At 35.1% G+C, this 24,083-nt stretch overlaps 3 protein-coding genes across 4 annotated transcripts; 1 reads left to right on the forward strand and 2 right to left on the reverse strand.

Annotated features, from left to right (window-relative positions):
• Positions 1-2,463: 2,463 nt before the first annotated feature.
• On the forward strand, positions 2,464-6,373 carry LOC111877074 (protein PAF1 homolog). Its single transcript, XM_023873612.3, has 12 exons — positions 2,464-4,091; positions 4,198-4,266; positions 4,337-4,444; positions 4,536-4,719; positions 4,799-4,869; positions 4,980-5,099; positions 5,181-5,286; positions 5,368-5,454; positions 5,540-5,608; positions 5,695-5,766; positions 5,863-6,003; positions 6,091-6,373. The coding sequence occupies exons 1-12, from the start codon at positions 3,235-3,237 to the stop codon at positions 6,223-6,225; spliced, it is 2,019 nt and encodes a 672-aa protein (XP_023729380.1). The 5' UTR covers positions 2,464-3,234; the 3' UTR covers positions 6,226-6,373.
• Positions 6,374-6,513: 140 nt separating this feature from the next.
• On the reverse strand, positions 6,514-12,622 carry LOC111877073 (MMS19 nucleotide excision repair protein homolog). Of its 2 annotated transcripts, none has more exons than XM_023873611.3 (19): positions 12,355-12,622; positions 12,164-12,226; positions 12,014-12,068; positions 11,456-11,553; positions 11,178-11,327; positions 11,031-11,090; positions 10,760-10,948; positions 10,645-10,695; positions 10,484-10,570; positions 9,788-10,400; positions 9,301-9,680; positions 9,014-9,193; positions 7,726-8,378; positions 7,566-7,641; positions 7,309-7,420; positions 7,149-7,225; positions 6,969-7,049; positions 6,797-6,876; positions 6,514-6,707 (listed from the first exon to the last, which is right to left on the reverse strand). In XM_023873611.3, exons 1-19 carry the CDS (start codon positions 12,436-12,438, stop codon positions 6,674-6,676), a joined length of 3,123 nt encoding a protein of 1,040 aa, XP_023729379.1. In that variant the 5' UTR covers positions 12,439-12,622; the 3' UTR covers positions 6,514-6,673. The 2 variants fall into 2 exon arrangements, with proteins under 2 accessions (XP_023729379.1, XP_023729378.1); XM_023873610.3 differs by having other exon boundaries at positions 7,726-8,381; positions 12,355-12,620.
• A 5,581-nt stretch (positions 12,623-18,203) lies between these two features.
• On the reverse strand, positions 18,204-20,499 carry LOC111877075 (uncharacterized). The gene is made up of 4 exons (XM_023873613.3): positions 20,186-20,499; positions 19,535-19,636; positions 18,676-19,444; positions 18,204-18,535 (listed from the first exon to the last, which is right to left on the reverse strand). The coding sequence occupies exons 1-4, from the start codon at positions 20,411-20,413 to the stop codon at positions 18,291-18,293; spliced, it is 1,344 nt and encodes a 447-aa protein (XP_023729381.1). The 5' UTR covers positions 20,414-20,499; the 3' UTR covers positions 18,204-18,290.
• Between the last annotated feature and the right edge of the window lie 3,584 nt (positions 20,500-24,083).

The raw sequence follows: 24,083 nt of genomic DNA on the forward strand, positions 1-24,083 counted from the left end.
AAGAACAACTCGGCGAGTAGGTTGAAGATAGCCTTAGACTCAGCGAGTTTGTTCTTGGACTCGGCGAGTCTGGTCGTGAGGTCCAAGTTTCTTCTGGTTGAGCTGTGACTCGGCGAGTCAAGTGAGGAAGGACTCAGAGTTGCTGAACTCGGCGAGTCTTGGGGTGACTCGGCGAGTTAAGTCGCAGAGGGGGGAGATTATGTGTATGTGGACTCGGCGAGTCATTGGGATGACTCGGCGAGTAGAGTCAGTCAGGGGTTGGCTTTGGCCAAGGGTTGACCAGTTATTTTCTAGGTGCATTTTGGTAATTATTGAATATTGTTTTGAGTTCAGTGTCTTGGTGTTGGTCAGTGTTGGAGATCGTATCAGTGGTTGGAGTAGCTTGGGTTTATCTGTTCAGTCGGCAATTTCGAGGTGAGTTATCCTCACTATATCAACAGGGTTTAAGGCACCAAGGCCGGCCCTTTATCGGATTGAGATCCGGGTATTTGTTGTTATGATATTGCTTTGATATGTTGCATCCTGGTAGCTAGGATGGTATATGTTAGAGAACTGGTTGAGGTTGGTATCCTGAGATGTAGGGTGATGCTATGCTAGTGACCGGTTAGGTTGGTATCCTGGTTAGGATGATGATATGTTATGTGATCTGTTTGATCGGTTTGTTGACTGTGAATTGTTATATGATTGTATGTTTATGTGCACATGGTTGTTTGGACTGGAGTTGGGTTGAGGCGGATCCTGCTTTGTGCTGTAGGCCAAGATACCCAGGGCGGACCGGTTGTCCCAAAGGCCCAGCGGGCGGTCCGGATAGGCTGTAGGCCCCAAGAGGGCGGACCAGACGTGCCAAGGCTCGGAGAGTGGACCAGGCCGACTGAAGGCCCGGTGCGGGCGGACCAGTCATACTGTAGAGTCAGAGAGTGGACCAGGTGGATTGAAGGCCCGGTGCGGGCGGACCAATCACACTGCAGACTCGATGTATATGGCTAGACTCGGAGGGTGGACCAGGTGGATTGTTGGCCGGTGCGGCGGACTAGTCACACAGTAGACCTGAAGTGCATGGATGTTCTGTGATCGGATATGATATGGCATGTTATGCGTGTATGGTATATGTGGTTGGTATTTTGGGGATATCTCACTAAGCTTTCGGGCTTACAATTGTGATTTTATGTTTTTCAGGTTCTTCAGGAGACCGTGGCAAGGCGAAGGCGTGATCGTACCGCTCCTCATGTTTACGATGTGATGTGATTCTGGGAATACTTTAATTTAATTGTATTGAAAACCTTTTTGTAATAATTTAATGAAATCGGGTTGTTTTTGAAAAGTTTAAATTGGTTGGAATTTTTCGGTCGTTATATATATATATATATATATATATATATATATATATATATATATATATATATATATATATATATATATATATATATATATATATATATATATATATATGCAAGCCCCCGTCAATTCCTTTGAGTTTCGGTCTTGCGACCGTACTCCCCAGGTAGAGTGTTTCACGCATTAGTTGGGCCCCTGATCCGCGTAGACCAAGGGCGAACACTCATCGTTTACGGCATGGACTACCAGGGTATCTAATCTTGTTCGCTCCTCATGCTTTCACACCCCAGCGTCGGTAGGGACCCAGAGAGCTGCCTTCGCTTTTGGCGTTCCTTCGTATATTTACGGATTTCACCCCTACACACGAAATTCCACTCTCCTCTGTCTCACTTAAATGAATTGGTTTCGAGAGCATTCCACCATATATATATATATATATATATATATATATATATATATATATATATATATATATATATATATATATATATATATATATATATATATATATATATATATATATATATATATATATATATATATATATATATCGGGTATCCATCGAGGCCGATTTTAGGTACGGGTGTGGGTACTCGACAAGTAGAACCATCCTCATCCTCATCCCTGCTTTTTGCATGCGGATAATACCCATCCCTGTCCCCGACCCCGATCAACTTGAGGATTTACTCGGTTAACTTGGGTTAGGGTTTCGAGTACCGATCAGGTCCAGATTTTTTTGCCATCTCTAGTCATTAAGTTGGTTAAAGAGTAGTTAAGCACTCCTTCAAGAAGTCTTGTTAGAAGTAGTTTAGAATTTCTCTGGTTTATTTATGAAAACATAATGTATTCATTAATTTTATATATATAAATACGCAACACATACGATGTTATTTTATTCTATTCTAAGTGCTTTAGCACATGCGTATATAACAAACAAAATAAATGTTAATTAAAGATAACAATGTACATCTCATAGCAAATGCAAATTACAAAATAGACATTTTTTATAAAAACGATATCAAACATGACATATAAATCGAACTACGTAGAGTCGATCGTGTAAAATATAACCTTATTATATATCAAAATGAATATCCATCTTAAATTACAATCGTTCAATTCGATGCAATCCATTCATGTCAAACTTTTTAAATATGGATAAATAAACATGGTCTTTAAAAAATTAATAACATTTAAATGAATTTACACCAAAAACATGATGTTCATGAGCCAAGATATCGACCACTAGGGTCAACCCGCAGAGATTAACCGGTGGTCCGTACCAAAAAAGAGCTATGAAATTTTAAGCCGATTAAGAACACTGGAGTGTGAAGTCAAGCCGCCGCAGGTTTTGCCCCTCCGGTCACTTTTCCGGCCGCTTTCTGAACCTAAAACCCTTCAATATCTCCATCACCTTGTTTTATATATAGATATAGGTGCACTTGCTTAATGATACTAATAAAACTGTTCGTCCTTTTCTTCTAGACATCAAACAGTCAAATCTTCCTCCGACAAATTCTGCCTACAGCGATTGATTCCTGCATTGCCGGTGTTATATCTGTGCTTTTGTTCCTTAAATTTTCTCCATTCAGAATTCATAAGGTTTTGATCTAGCTCTTTTGCAACATAAACAGCGAAAATTGTGAGAGCTTGGTTTCGATTCTAGGGTTTTAGATTCGAACTACTTGGTTCTTCGTGGAAAGCTACAGGACTAAATTCAAAAATCAGGTGGTGGATTCCTTTTCGTAGTGGAATTTGAGAGTTTGATTTCGTTTTCATACATCGTCAGCTGCTTCCGGCGATAAAGTTGAGTTGTTCTTGTGTGATATATATTCTCTTTCTTCTAGGGTTTTTTTGAAACTGTGAATTCTGGTTTGAAAGAGTCGTAATCTGAAGGGCATGGCGTCGTACAGACCATTCCCTCCACCGCCACCTCAATCAAAATTTGGTCCGCCAATACCTCCGCCACCCAATCAGACTTCCCTCCCACCTCCCCAACTTGCCCCTGTGCCCCAACCGAGAGGAAATATGTTTTCGCAGAATTGGAGCTACCCTGCTTCGAGTTTTCAACCGGGTGTTTATGCCGCCCTTCCTAGACCCCCTGTTCCAAATCAGCAACAACAGTATTCATCGTATCCACCACCACCGCCACTGGAGTCCGCTTACCCACCACCACTACCTCCTCTTTCTCAGCCTGCACGACCAGGACAAATGTACTTTCCATCTTCTCAAAACCCCCTGCTTAATAACCAGCCACCGCCACCTCCACCTTCTTCTCCACCCACTTCTTCAATCCCTCCACCACCACCACCGCCCCCATCACAACCGCCATCCCCTCCACCACCTCCTTCATCAATCCCCTCAACCAATCAAACCAAGGAACATAGACAAGGTGACCATAAAGGTTCTTCCAAGCGTGATTCACACCACAAGCTTCCTTCTAGAGAACATGCCAAGCCTTCTGCTCTTCCTCCAATGCCAGCAAGAACATCAAAGGCCGAGACAGAAGAAGAGAGGAGGATACGCAAGAAAAGAGAAATGGAGAAGCAAAGGCAAGAGGAAAAACATAAGCAACAACTGAAGGAATCTCAAGATAAAGTCCTTCAAAAAACTCGAATCTTATCATCATCTTCAATCAAACCACATGGTTCAATCAGTGGTTCACACATAGGTGAAAGGAAAGCTACACCTTTTTTGAGTGGTGAAAGAGCTGAAAACCGATTAAAGAAGCCAACAACATTTCTCTGCAAATTGAAGTGCGTATGTTATGAGTTATATGACAACATGTTCAATTGTATCCCATTTCTTTTCTTCTATAGATACAATGCTGAATATACTCTTCCATTTCTTTGCTCTTTAAAGGTTCCGAGATGAGTTACCAGATTCAACAGCTCAACCAAAGCTTCTGTCTTTAAGAAGAGACAAAGATCGGTACACATTCACAATCCCAACCTTTTTTTTTATTTAATTTATATCATATCTCACCAATTTATATCTTCAGAGCTTCAAAATATGGCATCACTTCATTGGAAAAGATGCACAAACCTCAATTATACGTTGAGCCAGATCTTGGGATACCTCTAGACTTACTTGATCTCAGTGTATACAAGTACTATACTCTATACCTCATTCTACTCTCTTTCTTTATTCTTTTTCCAATCCATTAACTCTCACAAATCTCCATTTTCTCCCTGGATTAGTGCTCCAAAGAATGAAATCCTACATGTTGCTCCTGAGGATGAAAAACTGTTGCAGGAAGATGTTTCTGTAACTCCTATCAAGAAAGATGGATTAAAAAGAAAGGATCGCCCTACAGATAAAGGAATGTCTTGGTTGGTTAAGACACAATACATATCCCCACTTACCACAGACGCAACTAGACAGGTTTGTATAAAAAAAAAATATTTATAAATAAGTGATTTGTTTGGTTAAAATGTAACATTTTTTTTCTTGAAATTTACAGTCTTTGACAGAAAAACAAGCAAAAGAACGTGAAACACGTGGACGTAACATGCTAGATAGCCTGAATAGCAGGTATTTTATAAAAAATAAAACTTATAGCAATTTAATCCTTGTGTATATGAACAAATTGAAGCATGGATATGATGATGATTAATTAGTTGTATTTTTAAAACGTGTATCAGGGAAAGGAAAATTCAAGATATTTTATCTTCTTTTGAGGCATGCAAATCACATCCTGTTCATGCTACTAATAAAAAGCTGCAGCCTGTTGAGATTTTACCATTATTTCCTGATTTTGAAAGGTAACGTTTTTTTTTTTTTTTTTTCAGTTCTATAATAAATTATTAAGATATTGATTTTGCTAATTGTTTTTGAATCAACAGGTGGGATGATAAATTTGTTGTTGCAACTTTTGATGGTGCTCCTACTGCGGATTCAGAAAGCTATAACAAAATGGACAAATCTGTACGAGATGCTTATGAATCTCAGGTAGGATATTGTTAAGGTGGAGGGGTAATAATGTCATTTCAACACCAATGTTTTTTGACTTTTTTTTTTTCTCGATTGAAGGCTATTATGAAAAGTTTTGTGGCAAACACCTCGGGTTCAGCCAAACCTGATAAATTTTTGGCTTATATGGTTCCTTCAGTTGGTGAGGTAAAAAAAAAGTTACCCTTAATTCATTTATTAAATGTTTCTGTATTTTTTTATATTTAGCCCTATAAAAATAAATTTATTGCAGCTATCGAAGGATATATATGACGAAAACGAAGATATTTCTTACACATGGGTTCGCGAATATCACTGGGATGTATGTGAAAAATTACAACTCTACCCTTGAAATTTTGAGTAACATAATAATCTGATGTGGCATTTTTTTTAAATATTGTGTAAAAGGTTCGAGGTGAAGATGCAGATGATCCCACAAATTATCTCGTGGCATTTGATGAATCTGAGGCTCGTTACATGGTAATGCACACAGATATTTTTATTTATATATTTTTGTATTTATTAATATTAGTTGTGTGCTAATTTATTATTATTATTATATGTTTATTTTTTCAGCCTTTGCCTACAAAACTGATGCTAAGGAAAAAGAGAGCTAAGGAAGGAAAAACGAGTGATGAGGTTGAACATTTTCCTGTGCCATCAACTGTGACTATAAGGCAAAGATCAACTGTTTCAATAGACATGAAAGAATCTGAGGTATTTATTTATTCATTTATTATTATTATTATTATTATTATCGATTTATTTTTTGTAAATGGGAATTTTTTTATATGGTATGTATAGAGTTATGTTGGTTCAAAGGGGAGGAGTTTGAGCTCTTCGAGGCATGAAAGAAGAATGGAGATGGAAGATGATGATGATGATAATGGTGACATGGACCAATCTAGTGGGGCTGAATATGATAATATGTCTGATTGATAATGATGATATTCATTATTCAAGATGAAATAATTCACCCTTTCTCAAATCAAAGTACTTACACAAACAAGCTAGAGTTGTTTAGAATGGATTAAGGAATATTTTTGTAGCATAACATATATATTATATATACCTAGTTGTTTGCCCATTTTGTGTTGAAAGTTGCAAACATTTAGTAATGTTAAAAAAGGTGTACATTAAGATGTAGTTTTTAGGACATTTGTAAAATAAGATTTCAGTTTTTTTTTTTTTCTTTTTCTTTTCTGTTTAACACTTGTACAACAAACATGACCAACATCATAAATCATCATATTCAGTGTATCTCAACAATAATCATAAATGTGGAAAATCAGAAATGTATAGAAATATGAGATGCACGAAGTTATGTACATACATTAGAATCCCAATTTTTTTTTCCCTTTGGCGTCTTTTAAATATTGAAAAACTTTCAAATATGAAGACTTCTGGATGAAACTGAGGCCCTGTTTGTCGGATAACAAATTAATGTAAGACAATCTTTAAAAAATATATAATAATATAAAATAAATGAATAAAATGATGTAAATCGAACCATGCTTGGCGACATCTGACAGCTTCTTGACGAACACTTCTCTTAGGATCATCAAGTGCTCTTGATAACGCTTGTAACACCTGAAATTAATACAAAATTTCAAGGGGTAAAATTGGAAAAACTACAAATTACAATTGAATTAAGTGATTGATTAGTAGTAAAAAGATCTAACCTCTGGTCTGAATGGATAAACCCTAGCGTAAGACACCTCTGACATGGCAGTCAGACACTGAACAGCTGTCTCACGTACCAACTGCATATTTCATAAACAAATAATTTAAGATAATACTAATTTTCATAAACTAAATTAATTATATATAATATGAGTTGAAAGTTTATAAAAATAACTCACCATCATATGTGGGTAGGCTACAAGCTTGTTGATACACCTGATGATGATGTATGCATTTTCCACAATCACTTCTTCACCTAAACACAAGTAACAAGTAAACGTTTAATTCTTTCAAAAAAATATAAACATTTAGGGAAATTGGAAAAAGCTAAAATCTCACCATTTTTATTAGTCAATATTCCTGATAAAACAAGGAGGAGGTTATATAAAATGTCTCGATTTTCAACATCTTCACTAAGGATTGTTAAACCATCTAGCATCAATGGAATAAGCTGTAAAATATAAAAAATTTGCATCATTGTATCAAAAAAAAAAAAAAAAAAAAAAAAAAAAAAAAAAAAAACAAACAAACAAACAAGAAGAATCTAAATTTATTTTTTTTAAATATGAGAAGTTTAAAAAAAAAAAAATACTAACCTTCTTGGCTTCACCCAAAACAGCACTCAATGGAGCATTAGATATGACATGTGCAAGTGCTCGATGCTGCATGGATCTGTAATTTATCAAAAGTTCAAATTATTAAAAAAAAAAGTTAAATAACATCAAAAAAAATATTTATATATATATAATAACATACCTTGTAACTGGTGAATCTAACTTCACAATTGATGATGATAAAATTGGCATCACTATACTGAATAATCGTTGCTTATACAACGGTTTTATAACCGAATTTAATCTTTTATTCAAACAAAACTCAGAATCACTCATCATAATACCAAAAGAATCTGCAACACTTCTCATCAAATCCACCATTTCTTGATCTTGAGGTGAATTTAAAATCAAGAAATCAAGGAAAAACTTGATCAAATCTTTTACCTTTTCATGTCCCCTCATAAGCAACCCTTTTCCCATCCATGATAATCCAATAATCGCATTAACATTAGAGAATTTTATTAAGTGGCTAAATGTATTATCTATTATTGCTTCATTTGAAGGAATCTTGTTGAAAAAGGATCCTAAAGCATGAGCTGATGAGGTGTGGCCATTTGTGAGAGATTCAATGAGTGTTTCAAGGGTTTTTTTGGGGTTTTTTATGTTTGTTTTTGGGTGAAGGGCGATTATGACTGAATTAAATAATGAGATAATCCACTTGTTTCTTGGTTGGGAGACTTTGTTGACCAGATTGGATTCGTTGACTTTGAAGGATTTTTCAAGAATTTTGGTTTGATTCTCCTCTGAACATGTTGCTACTGCATGCTTCATTGTGTTCATTGTTGTTTCTAGAAGCTTCTGATGCAAAAAAGATTACATATTTATATAAATTTATAAGCAAATGACATAAATTTATAATATAACCACTGATACTTCTTTCTTTGACATTTTTCCAAATTAACTATTTTGACCTAATGAATGGTTAATTTAGAAAAAGGTTAATCTCAAAAAAGACCTTACATTTTGTGTTTTTTCCGGATTAAACATCGAACTTTTTTATTTGCCTGAAAAAGACCTTGTATTTTTTCATTTTTCCAATTTGGCCCTTTTAGTCATTTTTCTCCAACAAAATTGTAAAATGTGAGGGTTTTTTCAAGAAAAACTAAAAAGTTGAGGGTTTATTTGGAAACATTAAGAAGGTTGAGGATTTTTTCGGAAAAAAAAAAATACAAAGTTGAGGGCTGTTTCCGAAAAAATGAAAAAATACAAAGTCTTTTTTTAGATTAACTCTTTAGAAAATGCCTGAAATCTTAATGGTTTGATTGGATAAATAAAGTAACAGTGGTTAAATTAAAATATAAAACTGCACAAAATATACAAATGATTATGTATTTTTTTTTTTGTGATTTGCCCTTTAAATTATCCAACATTATCATAAAAAATTTGATTGTATGAAGAAGTTCCTGCAATTTGAATAAAAAAAGACTCACTTTTTCCACAAGGGTGTCATAGAAAAGTGTGTTATCTTCAATTTCATCCCAAATCTTTAATGCAAAATTTGTTGCCACATCATCAGAATCTTTGATATTCTGAAACCATGGAAGTATCTTGTCATCATAGCATTCCAAAAGAATCATTGCATGTTCAACTGACTTTGAGTCTCCATCAATCTATAATTAAAAAAAAAAAAAAAAAAAATCCATTAATAAAATAGAACAAGTAATTCCAATATCCATAAAGTAGAATACTACTTAATCCATGAAATATTGAAATATACCCAAGATTTGTGTAAACTTGTAATGATAGTTTTGTTCAGTTCTTGAACAATCTTCATCATATACTTAAGATTAATCAAGCCAATTTCAGATACTGATTTCACTTTAAGTGAAAAGGGCATTGTTGAATCATCAGAAGACAACAAATCCACCATTTTGTCAACAATAATAGCATCAAAGCTTGGCATTTTCTCAGAATCTTGAGATTTTTCAATAAATGAGCCGATTTCAGTTAACGAGTCTAATATGGAGCTCCATAGAGATGTATTGTTGAACTTGAGGATAATAATTGAAATAAATTCTCTCAAAATATTCTCAAATGTGGATTTTGATACAGGCGAGAAACTTCCGGGAAATGAAGCTAAAATCTTCAAACCCCTAACTGCAAAAAAAGTTTTAAAGGGCATTTTAGGAATATCACACCACAACAAAGGAGAATGGAAAGAACAGCAAAGTAATGGAAATAATCAGATTTAAAAAAAAAGTTACCTCCAGATTGAGTGTAGGAATCCTCATTGCTTTCTTTAATACTTTTTACAAAAGAAGAAATCAATGAATCACAGAAGCTATGAAGCATGATACACCATGTCTCATTCTCATTATAACTCACTTCATCATTTTTCATAACCAAAATTCTGCAAGCAGCTAATAATTCAACACAGATATAAAGGCACCCGAATTTAGGTTTTTCAGAAGCATAATCTTTCTCCAAACCATTTACTAAACCAGAGAAAAAACTCTGAAAGATTGCATTACAAGAAGCCATGGAAGCTGCAGATGAAACATGTAAAATCTGACCAATTGAGTTTAATCTTTGCTGATCTGGCATTGGAGAATCATCATGATTGTTATAATTTGAGAGGGAGTTCAAGGTCAAGTTGATGTCTGCATCCTTTAGGATTAAATTTACAAATACGCCATTATCTTGTTGAATGAGATTTTGTAGAAGAACAAGAGCTTCAGATGCTATTTTGTTGGAATTAGATTGATCTGATGTGAATATTGCCTCTTTTAATGATGACCAAAGAGATTCAAGATGTTGTAGCATTCTGTGGGGTCCATATTTAAGTGTGCAGTAGCTAAGATACTTCAATGATTCAACCTGTGAGTACAAAAGTTGTTCAAAGATTATAAAAAAAGAACCGATTTTTCTTTAAAAAAATTCAGTTTTAAGTTTTCACTAACCTTTGATGATGGAAGAGATGAAGAAAGTTTCTCAAGAAGTAATGGAATGGAAAACGGCTCAAAAAGGGGAGTAGATGCAAACGCCAGCTGTTAATGAAATAAGTTAAAAAGGAAAAATAAAGAAAGAGTTAAGAAGTATAAGCAAAATAAATGGTAAATACCATTAGTGCCCTTGAGAGCTCTTCCCTTTTCACATCATCTTCTCCTTTTGGCTGAAAAAGGATTATTAGACAATAAGTATATATGATTTTACAAGATTTTAATAAGTAGACTTACGTGTGTAAAGTGAATTGGGAAATAAGATCCCAAAATGTTAAAAAGATCCTCAGCATAGCTTGTTAGTGAATTAGATGAATCTGGATACAAATGTGATAGCATTTCCACTAGATGAAAAGTAAGCAATAAACATTGTGGATCTTTTTCACCATCTATAGCTTCACAGATTACATAAACAAAGTCATCCTCCTACACAATTAAAAAAAGAAAAAAGTTAAAACACAAAATAAATATGTATGCATGAATAGATTAAAAAAGAAAAAAAGGTTACCATTGTCATCACAGTGTTGGGATAACAATCTATAAGGCATTCTAGAAGCTCAAAGCAAAGCTGCAAGAAAAATCATAGCAGAATATAAAGATATGGAAAAATGATAATGAAAAATCAAAAAGATGCTTTAATGTTCATCAATGTCACCTTTCTGTCATGTTGACCTAAAGATTGAACTTGTAGATTTTGCATGAATGATTGAGCAACTGCAGTTGCATCACTGCTGCTGATGTCACCTTTCCTTCTCATTAGAGCCAAACAACCAACAAGTGCACCACGTAGTGCTCTCCAATCTGACTGATATTGGAAATTTACATCAAATTTAATATTTATTTGTGTTTAAACTTGTAGGTGTGTATATACACATTATAATACATCTAAAGTAGGGAGTTTTTTCCATTTAATAGATAGTTGACTAAACTCACCAGTCTTTCTGCAAAAAACCCAATCAAACTATGTATTGTTGCATTTTCTAAAGGCTTTGATGATATGCGTGTCAACAACTCTGCAAGAAGGAGGATGCCTGAATGACAAGGTAACATTAATGATTAATCATGAGATTAGTGAAGCAAAAACGGGATGATGTTGCAGTTTAACAAATTTAAATTTCCAGGAAGAAAGAAAAGGTAAGACAAATTCACTAGCAAACTTGTATCAGAACATTATAAGCCGAATTAAAAGTTCACAATCACACTTAGTTGTCTTATGACATAATCATAAGACAACTTCTTTAGTCTCTAGGAATTAAGCACACTGAATCCATAATCCACTGACAATGGGCCTAGGTACAAAGGGAGAGAGCCAAGACGAGAACACCTTGATTATGCCAATTAGATATCATATATATGAAGACATGAAGTTATGAACACATAAACAATTGGTAAAAATAACTAATTAATTGGACTCAGTAATATACTAGCCTTTGTGAATACACAACTGAACCATCTTGAATTGGATTCAATAAGAGATAAAAGAGTAATCACCTCTGGCACGAATGATGTTGTCTGTAGTAGTTAAATACATCCCCATTTCTCTTACCTACACATTGAAAAGGAATGTACTTTAATAATATCAATAGAAAAAACAGCACCAAAAAAAGAACAAACAGACAAAATTGATTACAAGAAACGAACCAGTGATTCCAGAGTTATCATATCATTCATCACGAGCTTCGCAATTGCATCTAAACTTGCATCCTGAAATCAATAATTAGCTTCAGTGAGAACTCTTCGAACAAGTCAATCAATCAATTAACACGGAAACTAGCGACAATTAGCACGGAAACTAGCGACGAGCCAAAAAACAAATGAATGTAAAAGTTAACCTGTTCAGCCGGAGATTTAGACGACGACGAATCGACATACGTTTCGATGTGCTTAACGCAGTTAATCGTAGTTGAGTCCCCCATTGGCGTATTGGGTTGTAGCAGACTGCAACGGCTATTGTTCAAGGGTTTTAAGGGTTTTGCTTTTTCAAGAACACCTTGTTGTTGTTGGGGGGATTTTGACACATAAACCGCGAAAAAAATTGAGCAGTCTATTTTACAACTTTGTCGCGTTGACCATGCCCCTTCGTTTCGAGTTTAATTACCTCTAAAAAAAATTTTTAGGAACGGTGAAATATATTAACAAAAACCACATCAACAAGTCATTAGAGGAATTGCATAAAAATCTTTATTTGTTAAATAAAAGAAAAAATAATATGAAAGTTACATGTGAGAAGTGAATTGTTTTTTATCATGGTGTGAAGAAGAACACATGTGGATGGATTTCGTGAGATACAGTTGCGAGCAGTGAACCAAAGTCATCATATTAAAATAGATATGGTTTTCGTTTCACACAACCTTATATTGAGCACTTTATTTGGTGACTTTGAAAACCCTAATAGCATAGACCACTTTTTTCTTCCAAAATAGCATCGTACTTGTTGATATAGTTCCTCTCGATGAAAACATGAACTGATTCACCGTAACGATATGTAGACAAACAATTCAAAGATCAATGTATTTGACATCATAATTATGCATCTATTCTCAATAGCTTAAAAGCAAACATATACAAAAAAAAATATACCTTATTATCGATAAATATCATCCCCAACCTTGTTATATCGTTTTCATTCCACATCATACACAATCGTACCCGGATAATCCAATCTTTTTTTATGGATTAAGCTCACTTATCTTAGTGTATGTCATCTTTGTTGGGTTTTATTCAAAAATAGTCTATAAAAACTATGAGTTTATCAACGAAAACATTAAAATTTGAACAATAATAAAATCATTCTATATCCACTAATGATCATTTTGCAATCAAGGAAAGATTAAAAAAAAAAAAAAAAAAAAAAAAAAAAAAAAAAAAAAAAAAAACTACAGCCTTTGAAGACTTTGATTCATCTCGGGAGGTTGGAAGTTGATGAAGATGGCAAGAACACAAAGGAGAGTTCCTCTACTAGTATCCACCAAGCAATGGTAAGACACTGTAATGCCTGTAGATTCGGGCTAGTCAATTTATAGATAATAGACGTTAAAAATTACTTTTTGATAGGAGATTATTTAGGATAAATCATATGAACCAAAGTTATAATATATGTCATAAGGATTCCATACATATAAAGAACGCTGAAATCCGACTTATAACGAATAAGTTATAACCCGTCGAAGTTTTGCGATTAAACTGGCACGGCTCCGCGTATCGTAAAAAGTAAATTTTTGACAAAATAATTTTTAGCCTTAGCAATCTAAACAAAAGCCGTAGTATACATTAAACCGAGAGCGTGCATATAGAGAACGTCCACATCTGACTTCATTTGAGGAAGTTATGATTTTTCTAAGATTCAGCGTAGCAGTATATAACTCAAAAATCAAATTTTAGATCGGTCGATTATGACTTGGATCTTCCTGAGGAGCTTAGTCAGATCCAAAGCACGTTCACGTCTCTCAGCTGTGGAAATGTTTGGTTGATGATTCCCAGGGGTTCCATCGGAGGATATTCAGGTGGATGATCGTCTTAACTATATCGAGAGACAGGTGACGACTTTTGATCAGAAGACGAAAGCCTTGAGAAACAAGGTTGTCGAGTTGGTGAAGAATCAGTGGCAGCACCGAAAGGGGTCTAAGTAGACGTGGTAGCCTGAGGATGAGATGAGGGAGCACTAGCCAGAGTTATTTGCGGTAATGGACTTCGAGGACGAAGTCTGTTTCAAGTGGGGAAGTGTTGTAACACCCGATTCAAGGTATTTTCATTTTTGACCCTTAGTATGTTAGTACTTTGAAAATTTGGTCCCTAGGGGGCAGTTTTGCCATTTCTGAAAAACTTGTAGTACGCGAGGTATACGCATGCAGGGGACAAACTCTAAAATTTAGGGTTTGGACCATATTTAAACAACATTGTGAACCTTGGATCTCTCATTTCTCAGCCTCTAAATCCCTTTGAGTCATATTTCGAAACCCTAGCCCCTTTTGAAGAGATTTGACCTCTCTTGTGTGTGTTTTAGCGTGTGTTGGTGAGACTTGAAAAAGAAGAACTTAGAAGAGGGAGCCTTTATCAAATGAGAGCTTGTAGATCCAAATTTCTCACATCATTTCCAGCTTCATCGAGGTATAAATCTTGGAACTTGCTCGTTGTTTGCTTAGATCTAGTCTTTATGAAGTTTTGGTCCCATTTTGGTCATATGATGTGATCTAGTGGATTTCTTCCACTCCAGAAGTTAGGACTTACTTCTTTTGATATTTCTGAGGTCCTAAGTCCATAAAGTTAGCATCTTGATGGTTGTGTATCAACCATGCATGCGTTTAGGGCATTATGTGAAAGTAGAATGCTAAAAGTGAGGTTTGGGTCCTTTTGAGCCATGCAAAGGCTCCAAGTTCATGACTTTATGACTTAAGATGTTAAGACTTGGATCTAAAGTTTGGGCTTTCGGTTGCAAGTATTAATCACTTAGTAGAAAAGTGCTTAATGGGCACGTACGTTGGGTGTACGTATGTGTACGATGCATGTACACTGCCCGGTCCCCAATCATTGCTCGCTTGGTAGTACGTTAGGCGTACCCAACTCATACGCAACATGTACTAGGAGTCCTTGTAGAACATGGGCATAAACCTGAGTACGTCGGGCATACTCAACCGCCGTTAACTTCGGTTGACTTTCTCGGGTTGGGCTGTTTTTGGGCTAGAAGAGTTTTGGGCCCTTTTGGGCGTCAATCTTCTAATTTTGGGCCATGGATAGGCCTTGGGCCTTATTGAAATTAGGCCCCTTATGGGTTTTGGGCCCAATTAGGAAGTTGGGTCTTAGTGGGCTTTTTCAGTGCTATTATATTGGGCCTCGAATTTTGTGCCAAGTTAGGAGGGGGTAAAATGGTCTTTTACCCTGAATATTGGACAATTGGACTAAGATTCCAGTTTTGGGTTGTAACCCAATTATTGATTGGATATTATTTGGAGGTGTTAGTGCATGGATTTTTCCTGATCAACAGTCTGAGAATTTATATAAGAGATTTAGTAGTGTGAGGTGAGTTTCCTCACTGTGTTTGGCAGGTTGAAGGCACCAATGTCGACCTATGGTTTATTATGTTTAGGATGCTAGTTGTTCGCGTGACTCTACATGTATGATATCTATTATATATACCGGGCGAGGCATGATGACTATCTTGTATGTTATTTATCTTTGTGATTCTTGCATGTGTTTATGTGTTTGTATGTATATCGGGCGGGGTCCGTTATTTACTGACAGATTTATTCCGGACGGGGCCCATTATATGTTTGATATGTGGTATTTTGGGGAACTCACTAAGCTATGTGCTTACGGTTTTCATTTTATGTTTCAGGTACTTCTGGTTCGAATGGGAAGAGCTCAGGATGACTGCATTGCACACACCACGTTGTGCCGCATTTTACATGACTCTAATGTATCTGGATGTTTATTGACATACTTTGATTTCACTATGGTTTTATGTTATTGTTTCGGATAATGGTTTTATTAATATAAAAATCGAAATTTTTGGTCTTAACTTTTGGGACATTACAAAGTGCCCCCATAAAACAGTATCCAATCATTATATAAGAGGAGTATAATATGTCGCTTCCGCCACCTCCCACACCTAGTAGGTCAGCCTAGCGCTAATCCAACTAGCAATACTTTCCCGACCACTAGAGGTCGGATGTGAAGATGCTTGGAGGGTGTCGCATCTATTGATCGGTTGTTGAGGCGTAACAAAATACGATGGGATGACGCTCGAACATGCAAATTTGGGATATCCTTGAGGAGTACTGAAGAAGGAAGTGTGCGATAGATGGGTCGGCGATGCTGGTTCCGATGATGTAGACATCGGTTGGGGGTTGGGGTGGTTGTCGTAAGGCGAGAATGAGATAGTAAGGAAGAAGAAACGACCAACTAGTATCTTACCAAATATGCCTTAAGGAAATTTTAGTCATTTTACGTTGCTACTAATTGTGTTCAATGGAGGGTATCAGAGCTAGGGACCAACCAAGGTTGTTACCAAACATTGCATTAGAGACCTTCTAGGATCAAATCATAATACTAGAACCAAAAGTGATTCTTTTGGAAAACTATAGGAAGCAAAACTATATTTTACACCAATTAAAATTTACAAACTTACTTCCTTCCAAATGGAAACGAAAATACAAAAATGCAATACTTTTGTGTTATCAAAATAGAGAAACATCCAGTAAAATCTCAATATTTTGGCTTAGTTTGTGAAACAGTTTCAAACTTAATTTTATTTGCACAAAAACACTGAATACCACCAACCATCTCTTTATGAGTTGTAAAGTGACAATGTCTTTGTGGTGAGATATCCCAATCCTTTTGTTTTGGCAAACGATTGGATTTGTTGGGTGGATCATCTTTCATTGTTTGTTTTGTGTTACATAAAAAAAATGTTTGATACGGTTGTTCTTACAAAGAATTTATTTTATTTTATTTAGTAGTTTATAACCCGTGGGAACCACAGTTACAAAATTAATTAAATTTTTATAGTAAAAACTCAAAATTATTAATTAATTATTTTAAATAAATTATTAATTAAGAGTTTTTTTAGTTATATAAATTTTAATCATTGATTTAAATAAATATGTGAAATTATATCATTTGTATTATTTTTATTTTTATTTTTATTCTAATGTTATTAATTTAATGTAATTAAAGTGGAAATTTTAAAATTTGAAATGGAGTTGACAAATGGCATACATTAATTAGGAGACATAATAAGATGACACATGGCAAAAGGAAAATAAAATATGCCTTAATCAGAAGGCCTAATAGGATGACACATGTCAAAAGGAGAATAAAACTATTCTTTTATTATAATAGGGATTTTTACAATGCTTGCATTTTTTAAACCACGAAGCCGAGGAAGTAAATTATTTTTGATACACTTGTTTTATTTTTTTAATTGGATTTCAAGTATACGAACAACAACAAGATTGTAGTCAAAACTAGCAATATGCTAGAAAATTATAATATATCATATAAGGCTCCTTAAGCCGATCTACCCACACAATTCTTTAGAACAATTGCATAAACCATAGACCACGACCGGTCTAAGTCCTTAGACCGGTCTTATATCGGTTTGTGATTTCAGACTTCCAACGGTCTTGAGTCAGTTTTAACTTCAGATAGGTCTTATGATTTGTATTTGAAAAAACTAGTCTTGGACCACTAGGAACGATATCACCAATCATTTTTTTCCTAATAAATCGTCATAGTAATAACCAAGCATTTTATCTTTCTTGTATTTTCTCATTCTAAGATATTAGCCATCTGATTCAAGTTTACGTTTTTTTTTGGTATTCACCTTAATAGGATATTTGTATTATAATATTAAAGTTTAATATTCTTGGACAGTCTGATGACCGCTAGACCACTAAAAAACGGTCTAAGACCAAAACCGAATAAAAAAAAGACCGTAAGTCCAAAAAATAACTTGATTGCTTGAATTCTATTTTGTTCCCATCTATTTTACAAATACAAAAGGAGTCTTGTTTTTCACCCAATAGATTAAATGGTATTAAACTATTTATCAATTATGGATTAATTTGCTACCGGAAATTAATTAAAGTTGACATTTTTGTGGATAAATAACTCCCTGTTTCTCCACATCTTATATATCTCCTTAATTTTTTTTATAGCTTAAAAGGAACATAAAACACGAAAATGAACACATAACAACTTATAATGAGAAGAGACTCAACTTAGAAACCTTCATGGTCAAAAATTTTGCAAGTTTATAAAGAATACATATTCAGTCATCACTACAGACCTCTTCCAACAACTCCATAAACCCCTTACCATTATTACTACACTCATTACTAGTAGTAGTAGTAGTAGTCGTCTGTCCACTAACAGATGCTTTGAACCGAAGCTCATCACCAGTTGCTGCTTCAAATCTCATCCACAATTCTTTCTTTAAAGTATTCTCCCCAACACGCTTCCCTCTTAAAACCGTTGTGTCAAGATCCTTACACATCGGCGTACTATCAATAACTCCTAATTAAAAATAAATCCACAAATCAAAAAAGTCAAACAAATCCACAAATAAACTAACAAAATTTAAATGGTTGTTTACACGTGGAGGAGAGAGAATAAAATCAAAATCAAAACGTAATTACAAAAAAAAACATATGTACCTTTATCGCGAGGCTTGTGCAAGTTTATTTCAACATCTTTAATCACAACAACTTTATCATCATCACTAGGCTCCAACAAAACACAAGTCTTGGGTGGTGAAATACACCAATTTGGTGATGCTTCAACCGCTTTTCTTGAATTTCCCATTTTATCCCCATGTTTAATTCCAAAAAGCTCTGGATATTTCAAACCTAAATGTCCATAACCTTGACTAATACTAGAAGAAGAAGAAGGTTCAGAATCTCCACCACCAATGATTGCATTCTTAACACCCCCATTAGTCTTCTTGTTGCAGTGTTCAGAAGCAGGTTCTAGTAATATACAAGACTTCGGTGGTGACATCTTTAAGTATGGAGTAGAAACAATAACACAATTATTATTATTATTATTATTATTATCATTCTTCCTCAACAACTTTTCAGGTGAAGAAAATTCACTGGTGGCAACAGGAAGATCATTGGTTATGTTCTTGAATACTGATTTGGATGATTTCTTTAGTTTGGATGTGAATGCTGAAGGTTTAGGCAAAGGGGTAAGCATGAAAAGGCTTCTACCACCTTCTTGAGTACACTCAGCATGCCATGATACTAATGGTGAAGGAGATACCATGAAATCGAGTTTGTATGATTCTTGGTTTTCAAGAGGTTTGTTTATAGAAGGAGATGGAGGTGTTATCTTCTTACTTGTTGCTAGAATTGTTTCTAATTGATTCTTGGAGGCTGTGGTATCATTGGTTGAAAGAAGTTTCTGGAATCTTGGAATCCATGGCTGTGTTTGGGAAATCAATGGAGAATGTTAGAGTGATACATAATGAGAATGTGACATGTAAAGGGTACTGAAAATATTGGGTGTGGGTACCTTTAGTGATGTTTGCATATTGTTCAATAGGTGAGCAAAAGATTCAATTTCTTTCTTGTTCCTCACTTTTTGTTCCAATGCTTGTACTACAAGTTCATCGATCTGCACATGAGGGTTTGAGTCATTCAGAAGTTCATAAATGAAACAGAAGGTGTCAATTGTCATAAACGATAAATAATGCATTGTTTCTGAATGTTTCATATCATTTTGTAGTTGTGAATGGAAAATTGTAACCCTTTATCTAGAAAATTTACTTTTCAAGCAAAGAAGCGTCTACTCTATCTCACAGTTCAATACAGGTGCAGAATGACCATGTCTCTATAAGTTTTTATCAGTCATATGACATGGTTAATTAGCCTAACTTTATGCCATCAAAGTTCACCCCTGGTGTTTATCACTCACAAAATTAGTCCAGCTTCATGAAATAATAAGTCTACTGTTAGTTGAGACGAAATGAAGGCATATAGAACTAGAACACGATAAAACCTCTCTTTGAAATGTAAAACCTACATCGAGCGACAAGAAACGCCCAATTTTCAAAAAGTAACATTCAGAGAGCTTAAAATTTTGGTCAAAACCCTTGATTTAATCGTCTCGGAAGTTGTTGCGAGTATAATAGTATAAACATTGTTCTCAAAAGTTGAAAGCTACCTGGTGAATGAGGACGGAGAGATCGGAGTGAACAAGGAGAAGTCGATCGAGTGGGTCTCGGCTTGCGCCGTCGCCGCAAATCGTAACCGGATCTTGCTGTTGGGTATCGGGATTCGGTTTCTGAATTACCGGATTACGAATGGAAGATTTGAAACCGCCATTTGAGACGTCTCTGAGAGGCTTCCTCGTCGATCTGGCTTTGAATTTGACGTCGGCGATCTTTGGCATTCTTCTCTTCTGGTCCTAACGGTAACCTGAGCGAGCGACTCCCTCTTCTCTGTTATTTTCGAGTTTTCAAATCTTTGGATTTTCGCGTATCATTAGTTCCGGATATTGCCCACATTCCTTACATTTATATTCAAATTTATTTTTAATTAAAAATTTTAAAATATATTATTTTATTAATGTAATTACATGAGTTTATTTAAAAAATATATATAAAATTTAAAATATTTAAGAAGTTCGAATTTATAAGAAAAATATTGAATTGTAAAAATTAATGTGTTTTTTTTTTCTCTTTTAAATGTAAATAAATAAGTTAGATAAATAAATAAAAAAAATTAATAGAACATTAATTTAGTAATTTTGAAATTAGAAGGAAAGTATATTAATGAAATTTATATGCATTTATTATTATATTTAAATTAAAAAAAATATATTAGATTTAATAAAATAGGAAAAACATTAAATGACATGTGGAATAAAAATTAATTTAAAATAACCATAAAATTACATGTGACAAAATAAATAAGAATATGACATGTGACAAAAAGATCTTTATTTATTAGAATATATATTTTTATTAATCTCTATTATATATAACTTAAGATGACTTTTCATGATTCGTTGCAAAGAATGTTTTTTTAGGCCATGTGGCACCCCTAATCGGGCTGCTTTCGTAATAACAATCTCTAGGATAACCTTCTTTTCTTACGTGGCGTTTGTTTAGGAGTGACCATTCGATTGGTTGTTGTTACGAGTTATGTTTGGCGGTTTAATGACAATTTTTGATCTTCCCTTAGGCGTTTGTGGTTGCTCACCTATTGTGCAATTCTTATGCCTCCAAGCTGCATTGTAACCATGTGGATTGTTAAGATGCTTCCTTATTGGTTTAATATGTAGCTGTTGGAGCATAAAATGTTCTACAATGGTGAATGATTGTTAGGTTAGAATATTCTCTAATATGGAAAACATATTCCCTCAATTAGTATATAAAATAAACGTATGTGGTCATTTCTCAGAGTACATCAATGTAGCACATAGTTTAGAAATAGTGGTTTGAGGGCCGACCCATGGGCCAGGTAAGTTGGGTGACCGTCTCTGGCACCCAAATACCAAAAGTCCCCCATTTTATATGGTTATATAATGACTTCCCATTAATTTTAAGCCTAACAAACTAATTTTTCAAAGGCTAAGTATTTGAATCTGAATCAGTTGAGGCACTGAGTCCAAAGAAGGGAGCGGGAGCAAGAATTAACCTACCGTGTGTTTCCACTTTGCTTATTGCATAAAAGTAGTATCCCACATTATAGAAAGAAAGAACCTTGACTAGCTTTATAAGCCTTTGTCTCCACATATTCTTAAATGGATAAAGCAAGACAAAAGGGCATTTGGGCTAGAATTGTGGTATTGGGCTATCAAATTAGTCTTGGACTAAGCATATCATTAAATATAATTAATAGTCAAAAGATGGCCTTAGGCCTTGGGGTTCTTCTTAACTAATTAATTAATTTTTATATACACAAATTATGACATTGATTTTTTAATTACAAAATCTGTTAATTGTTAATTAATTGATTGAAAGTTAATTAGGCAGTTAATTTTGGTTTTGGAATAGGCATGATGGTAGGCAGTTTTTAACTGCTATTTGATAGGCTATAAATAGATGATCAATTGACATATTAAAGGGTTGATCACATACACAATAACACCACTTCTTTTACTCTTATTTTTCTGGGAAATCAAGGAAGCATGAAGAATTTCGTCATGATCAAGATTCAATCTTGATCAGATTGTTGTATCCTCTTGACAAATTATTATCAGGAAAATTTCTGTCTTAGGACACTGTAAAGAAAGCCTCAATCTATATTTATTTTCGTGATCAGTGAAATTGTTGTAAACATCCAAATACAAGTATGTTCTTCTGATCTGAGAGTCTTTGTATATTAATTTGATTTAATTATGTTTTTGTTTCTCCAATTTAATATTTAATTACTTTTGTCATAAAAATCTAAGACAAAAATCAAAAAGTGAAGAATGGATCAAAATTCCATCATCAAAACACATGTGGAAAAGCCTGAGAAATTCAAAGGATCAGATTTTTGGAGATAGCAACAAAAGATGTTGTTTTATCTAACAACTTTTCAAGTTTCCAATGTTCTCACTAATGATTCTTCCTCTCCTCCTACTGGTGTAACCACTGCAGAAGGAACAACACCACCCACTGCAACCCAATTGGCAAAACATCAAAGGGCTGTGAAAAATTAAAACACAAATGAATATAATTGCAGAAATTATATTTTGAATACCTTGGATGATTCCCTCTATGATATATACTCTACCATGACTACTACAAGAGAGATATGAAAATCATTGAAAAAGAAATACAAAATAGAACTGGCATGTTCCAAGAAATTCGCGATTGGAAAGTTCATTAAATTCAAGATGGTGGATACCAAATTTGTCCTCAAACAAGTAGAGGAAATTCAAGTCATTGCACATGATCTTGAAGTTGAAGGTATAGGTATAAACTCTAACTTTCTTGTTGGTTCAATCATTGAAAAACTTCCTCCTTCTTGGAAGAATTTCAAACTATATCTTAAGCACTTAACTGATGACATGAGTTTTGAGCAACTTGTGTTGAGAATTCGTGTGGAAGAAGATAACATGTAACACCCAAATTTTTGAAGGCCAAGAAAGGAAAGAAAACCCTAACTTTAAGGGGGGACTCGACGAGTCCAAGCGGGATCCGAGTCGAGGAGTAAGTGACCAACTCGACGAGTCGGCCAAGGAGACTCGGCGAGTCAGGTCTGTTCGAGGAAAACCCTAAATTCGGGACTTTGGGCCTATTTAAGCGCCTCATTCTCTCCCCTAGGGCTCCTTACAGCCCCTCTAACCCAGAACACCAAACCCTAGCCGCCATATACATTTTTGAGCTAATTATTGCCTTGAAGAGTGCATTAAAGCTTGGAGAAGGAAGAAGAATCTTGGAGGTGCAAGAAGGGGGCTATAGATCCGGGATTGGGGAGACATTTCTAAGCATTTTGAGGTAATAAACTAGTTCTTGGACTCCTTTGCACCTAGATCTATGTGTGTGTTTTGGGCATTCTTGGCATGATAGTAACCATTTCGAGCTAGGGGATCAGATCTGAGGTTGCTAACTCAGATCCATGCTTGTTCTGGTCTAGAATCCCGTAAAGTATCAGCTCTTGGTATGTTGGTGAAGCATGGTTGTCATAAACCCTAGTTTATGGTGTATTTTGCCTAGATCTCCTTCTCTACACGTAAAGTTTGCAACTTTACGTGAGGAATAGGCTTGGGAAGGGTAGATCTACAGTTTGGAGTCCATGCATGACTCAAAAGTCCTCTGCATGTATGGAGATCTGAATGGACTCGGCGAGTCCTTTGAGTGGACTCGGCGAGTAGTATGAAGATTTGGAGGAACTCGACGAGTGGGATGAACAGCTCGTCGAGTCAGATGAAGATGGGCAGGAACTCGGCGAGTTGGAAGAACAACTCGGCGAGTCAGTTGAAGGTTGCCTTAGACTCGGCGAGTCTGTTCTTGGACTCGGCGAGTCAGGTCGCGAAACCCCAAACCCTTCGAGTTGAGACTCGAATCAGTGAGTCGAGTGGAGACTCGGTGAGTTGGACTGGTCAGGACTCGGAAATCGGTAGACTC

Source organism: Lactuca sativa, chromosome 4, assembly GCF_002870075.4.
Source record: "Lactuca sativa cultivar Salinas chromosome 4, Lsat_Salinas_v11, whole genome shotgun sequence".
Lineage (NCBI taxonomy): Eukaryota > Viridiplantae > Streptophyta > Magnoliopsida > Asterales > Asteraceae > Lactuca > Lactuca sativa.

What these genes read in the sequence shown, in the direction of transcription:
- LOC111877074 (XM_023873612.3), top strand. Translation starts at nt 3,235, where the DNA reads ATGGCGTCGTACAGACCATTCCCTCCACCGCCACCTCAATCAAAATTT. An exon ending in CTTGATCTCAGTGTATACAA is followed by an intron (nt 4,445 to 4,535) that starts GTACTATACTCT and finishes TCCCTGGATTAG; the next exon opens with TGCTCCAAAGAATGAAATCC. An exon ending in TAGACATGAAAGAATCTGAG is followed by an intron (nt 6,004 to 6,090) that starts GTATTTATTTAT and finishes TGGTATGTATAG; the next exon opens with AGTTATGTTGGTTCAAAGGG.
- LOC111877073 (XM_023873610.3), bottom strand. Translation starts at nt 12,438, where the DNA reads ATGGGGGACTCAACTACGATTAACTGCGTTAAGCACATCGAAACGTAT. An exon ending in CAACATCATTCGTGCCAGAG is followed by an intron (nt 11,554 to 12,013) that starts GTGATTACTCTT and finishes CTTGTCATTCAG; the next exon opens with GCATCCTCCTTCTTGCAGAG. An exon ending in TTTTGGGTGAAGCCAAGAAG is followed by an intron (nt 7,421 to 7,565) that starts GTTAGTATTTTT and finishes TATATTTTACAG; the next exon opens with CTTATTCCATTGATGCTAGA.
- LOC111877075 (XM_023873613.3), bottom strand. Translation starts at nt 20,413, where the DNA reads ATGCCAAAGATCGCCGACGTCAAATTCAAAGCCAGATCGACGAGGAAG. An exon ending in TCTCCGTCCTCATTCACCAG is followed by an intron (nt 19,637 to 20,185) that starts GTAGCTTTCAAC and finishes CCTCATGTGCAG; the next exon opens with ATCGATGAACTTGTAGTACA. An exon ending in GCACAAGCCTCGCGATAAAG is followed by an intron (nt 18,536 to 18,675) that starts GTACATATGTTT and finishes ATTTTTAATTAG; the next exon opens with GAGTTATTGATAGTACGCCG.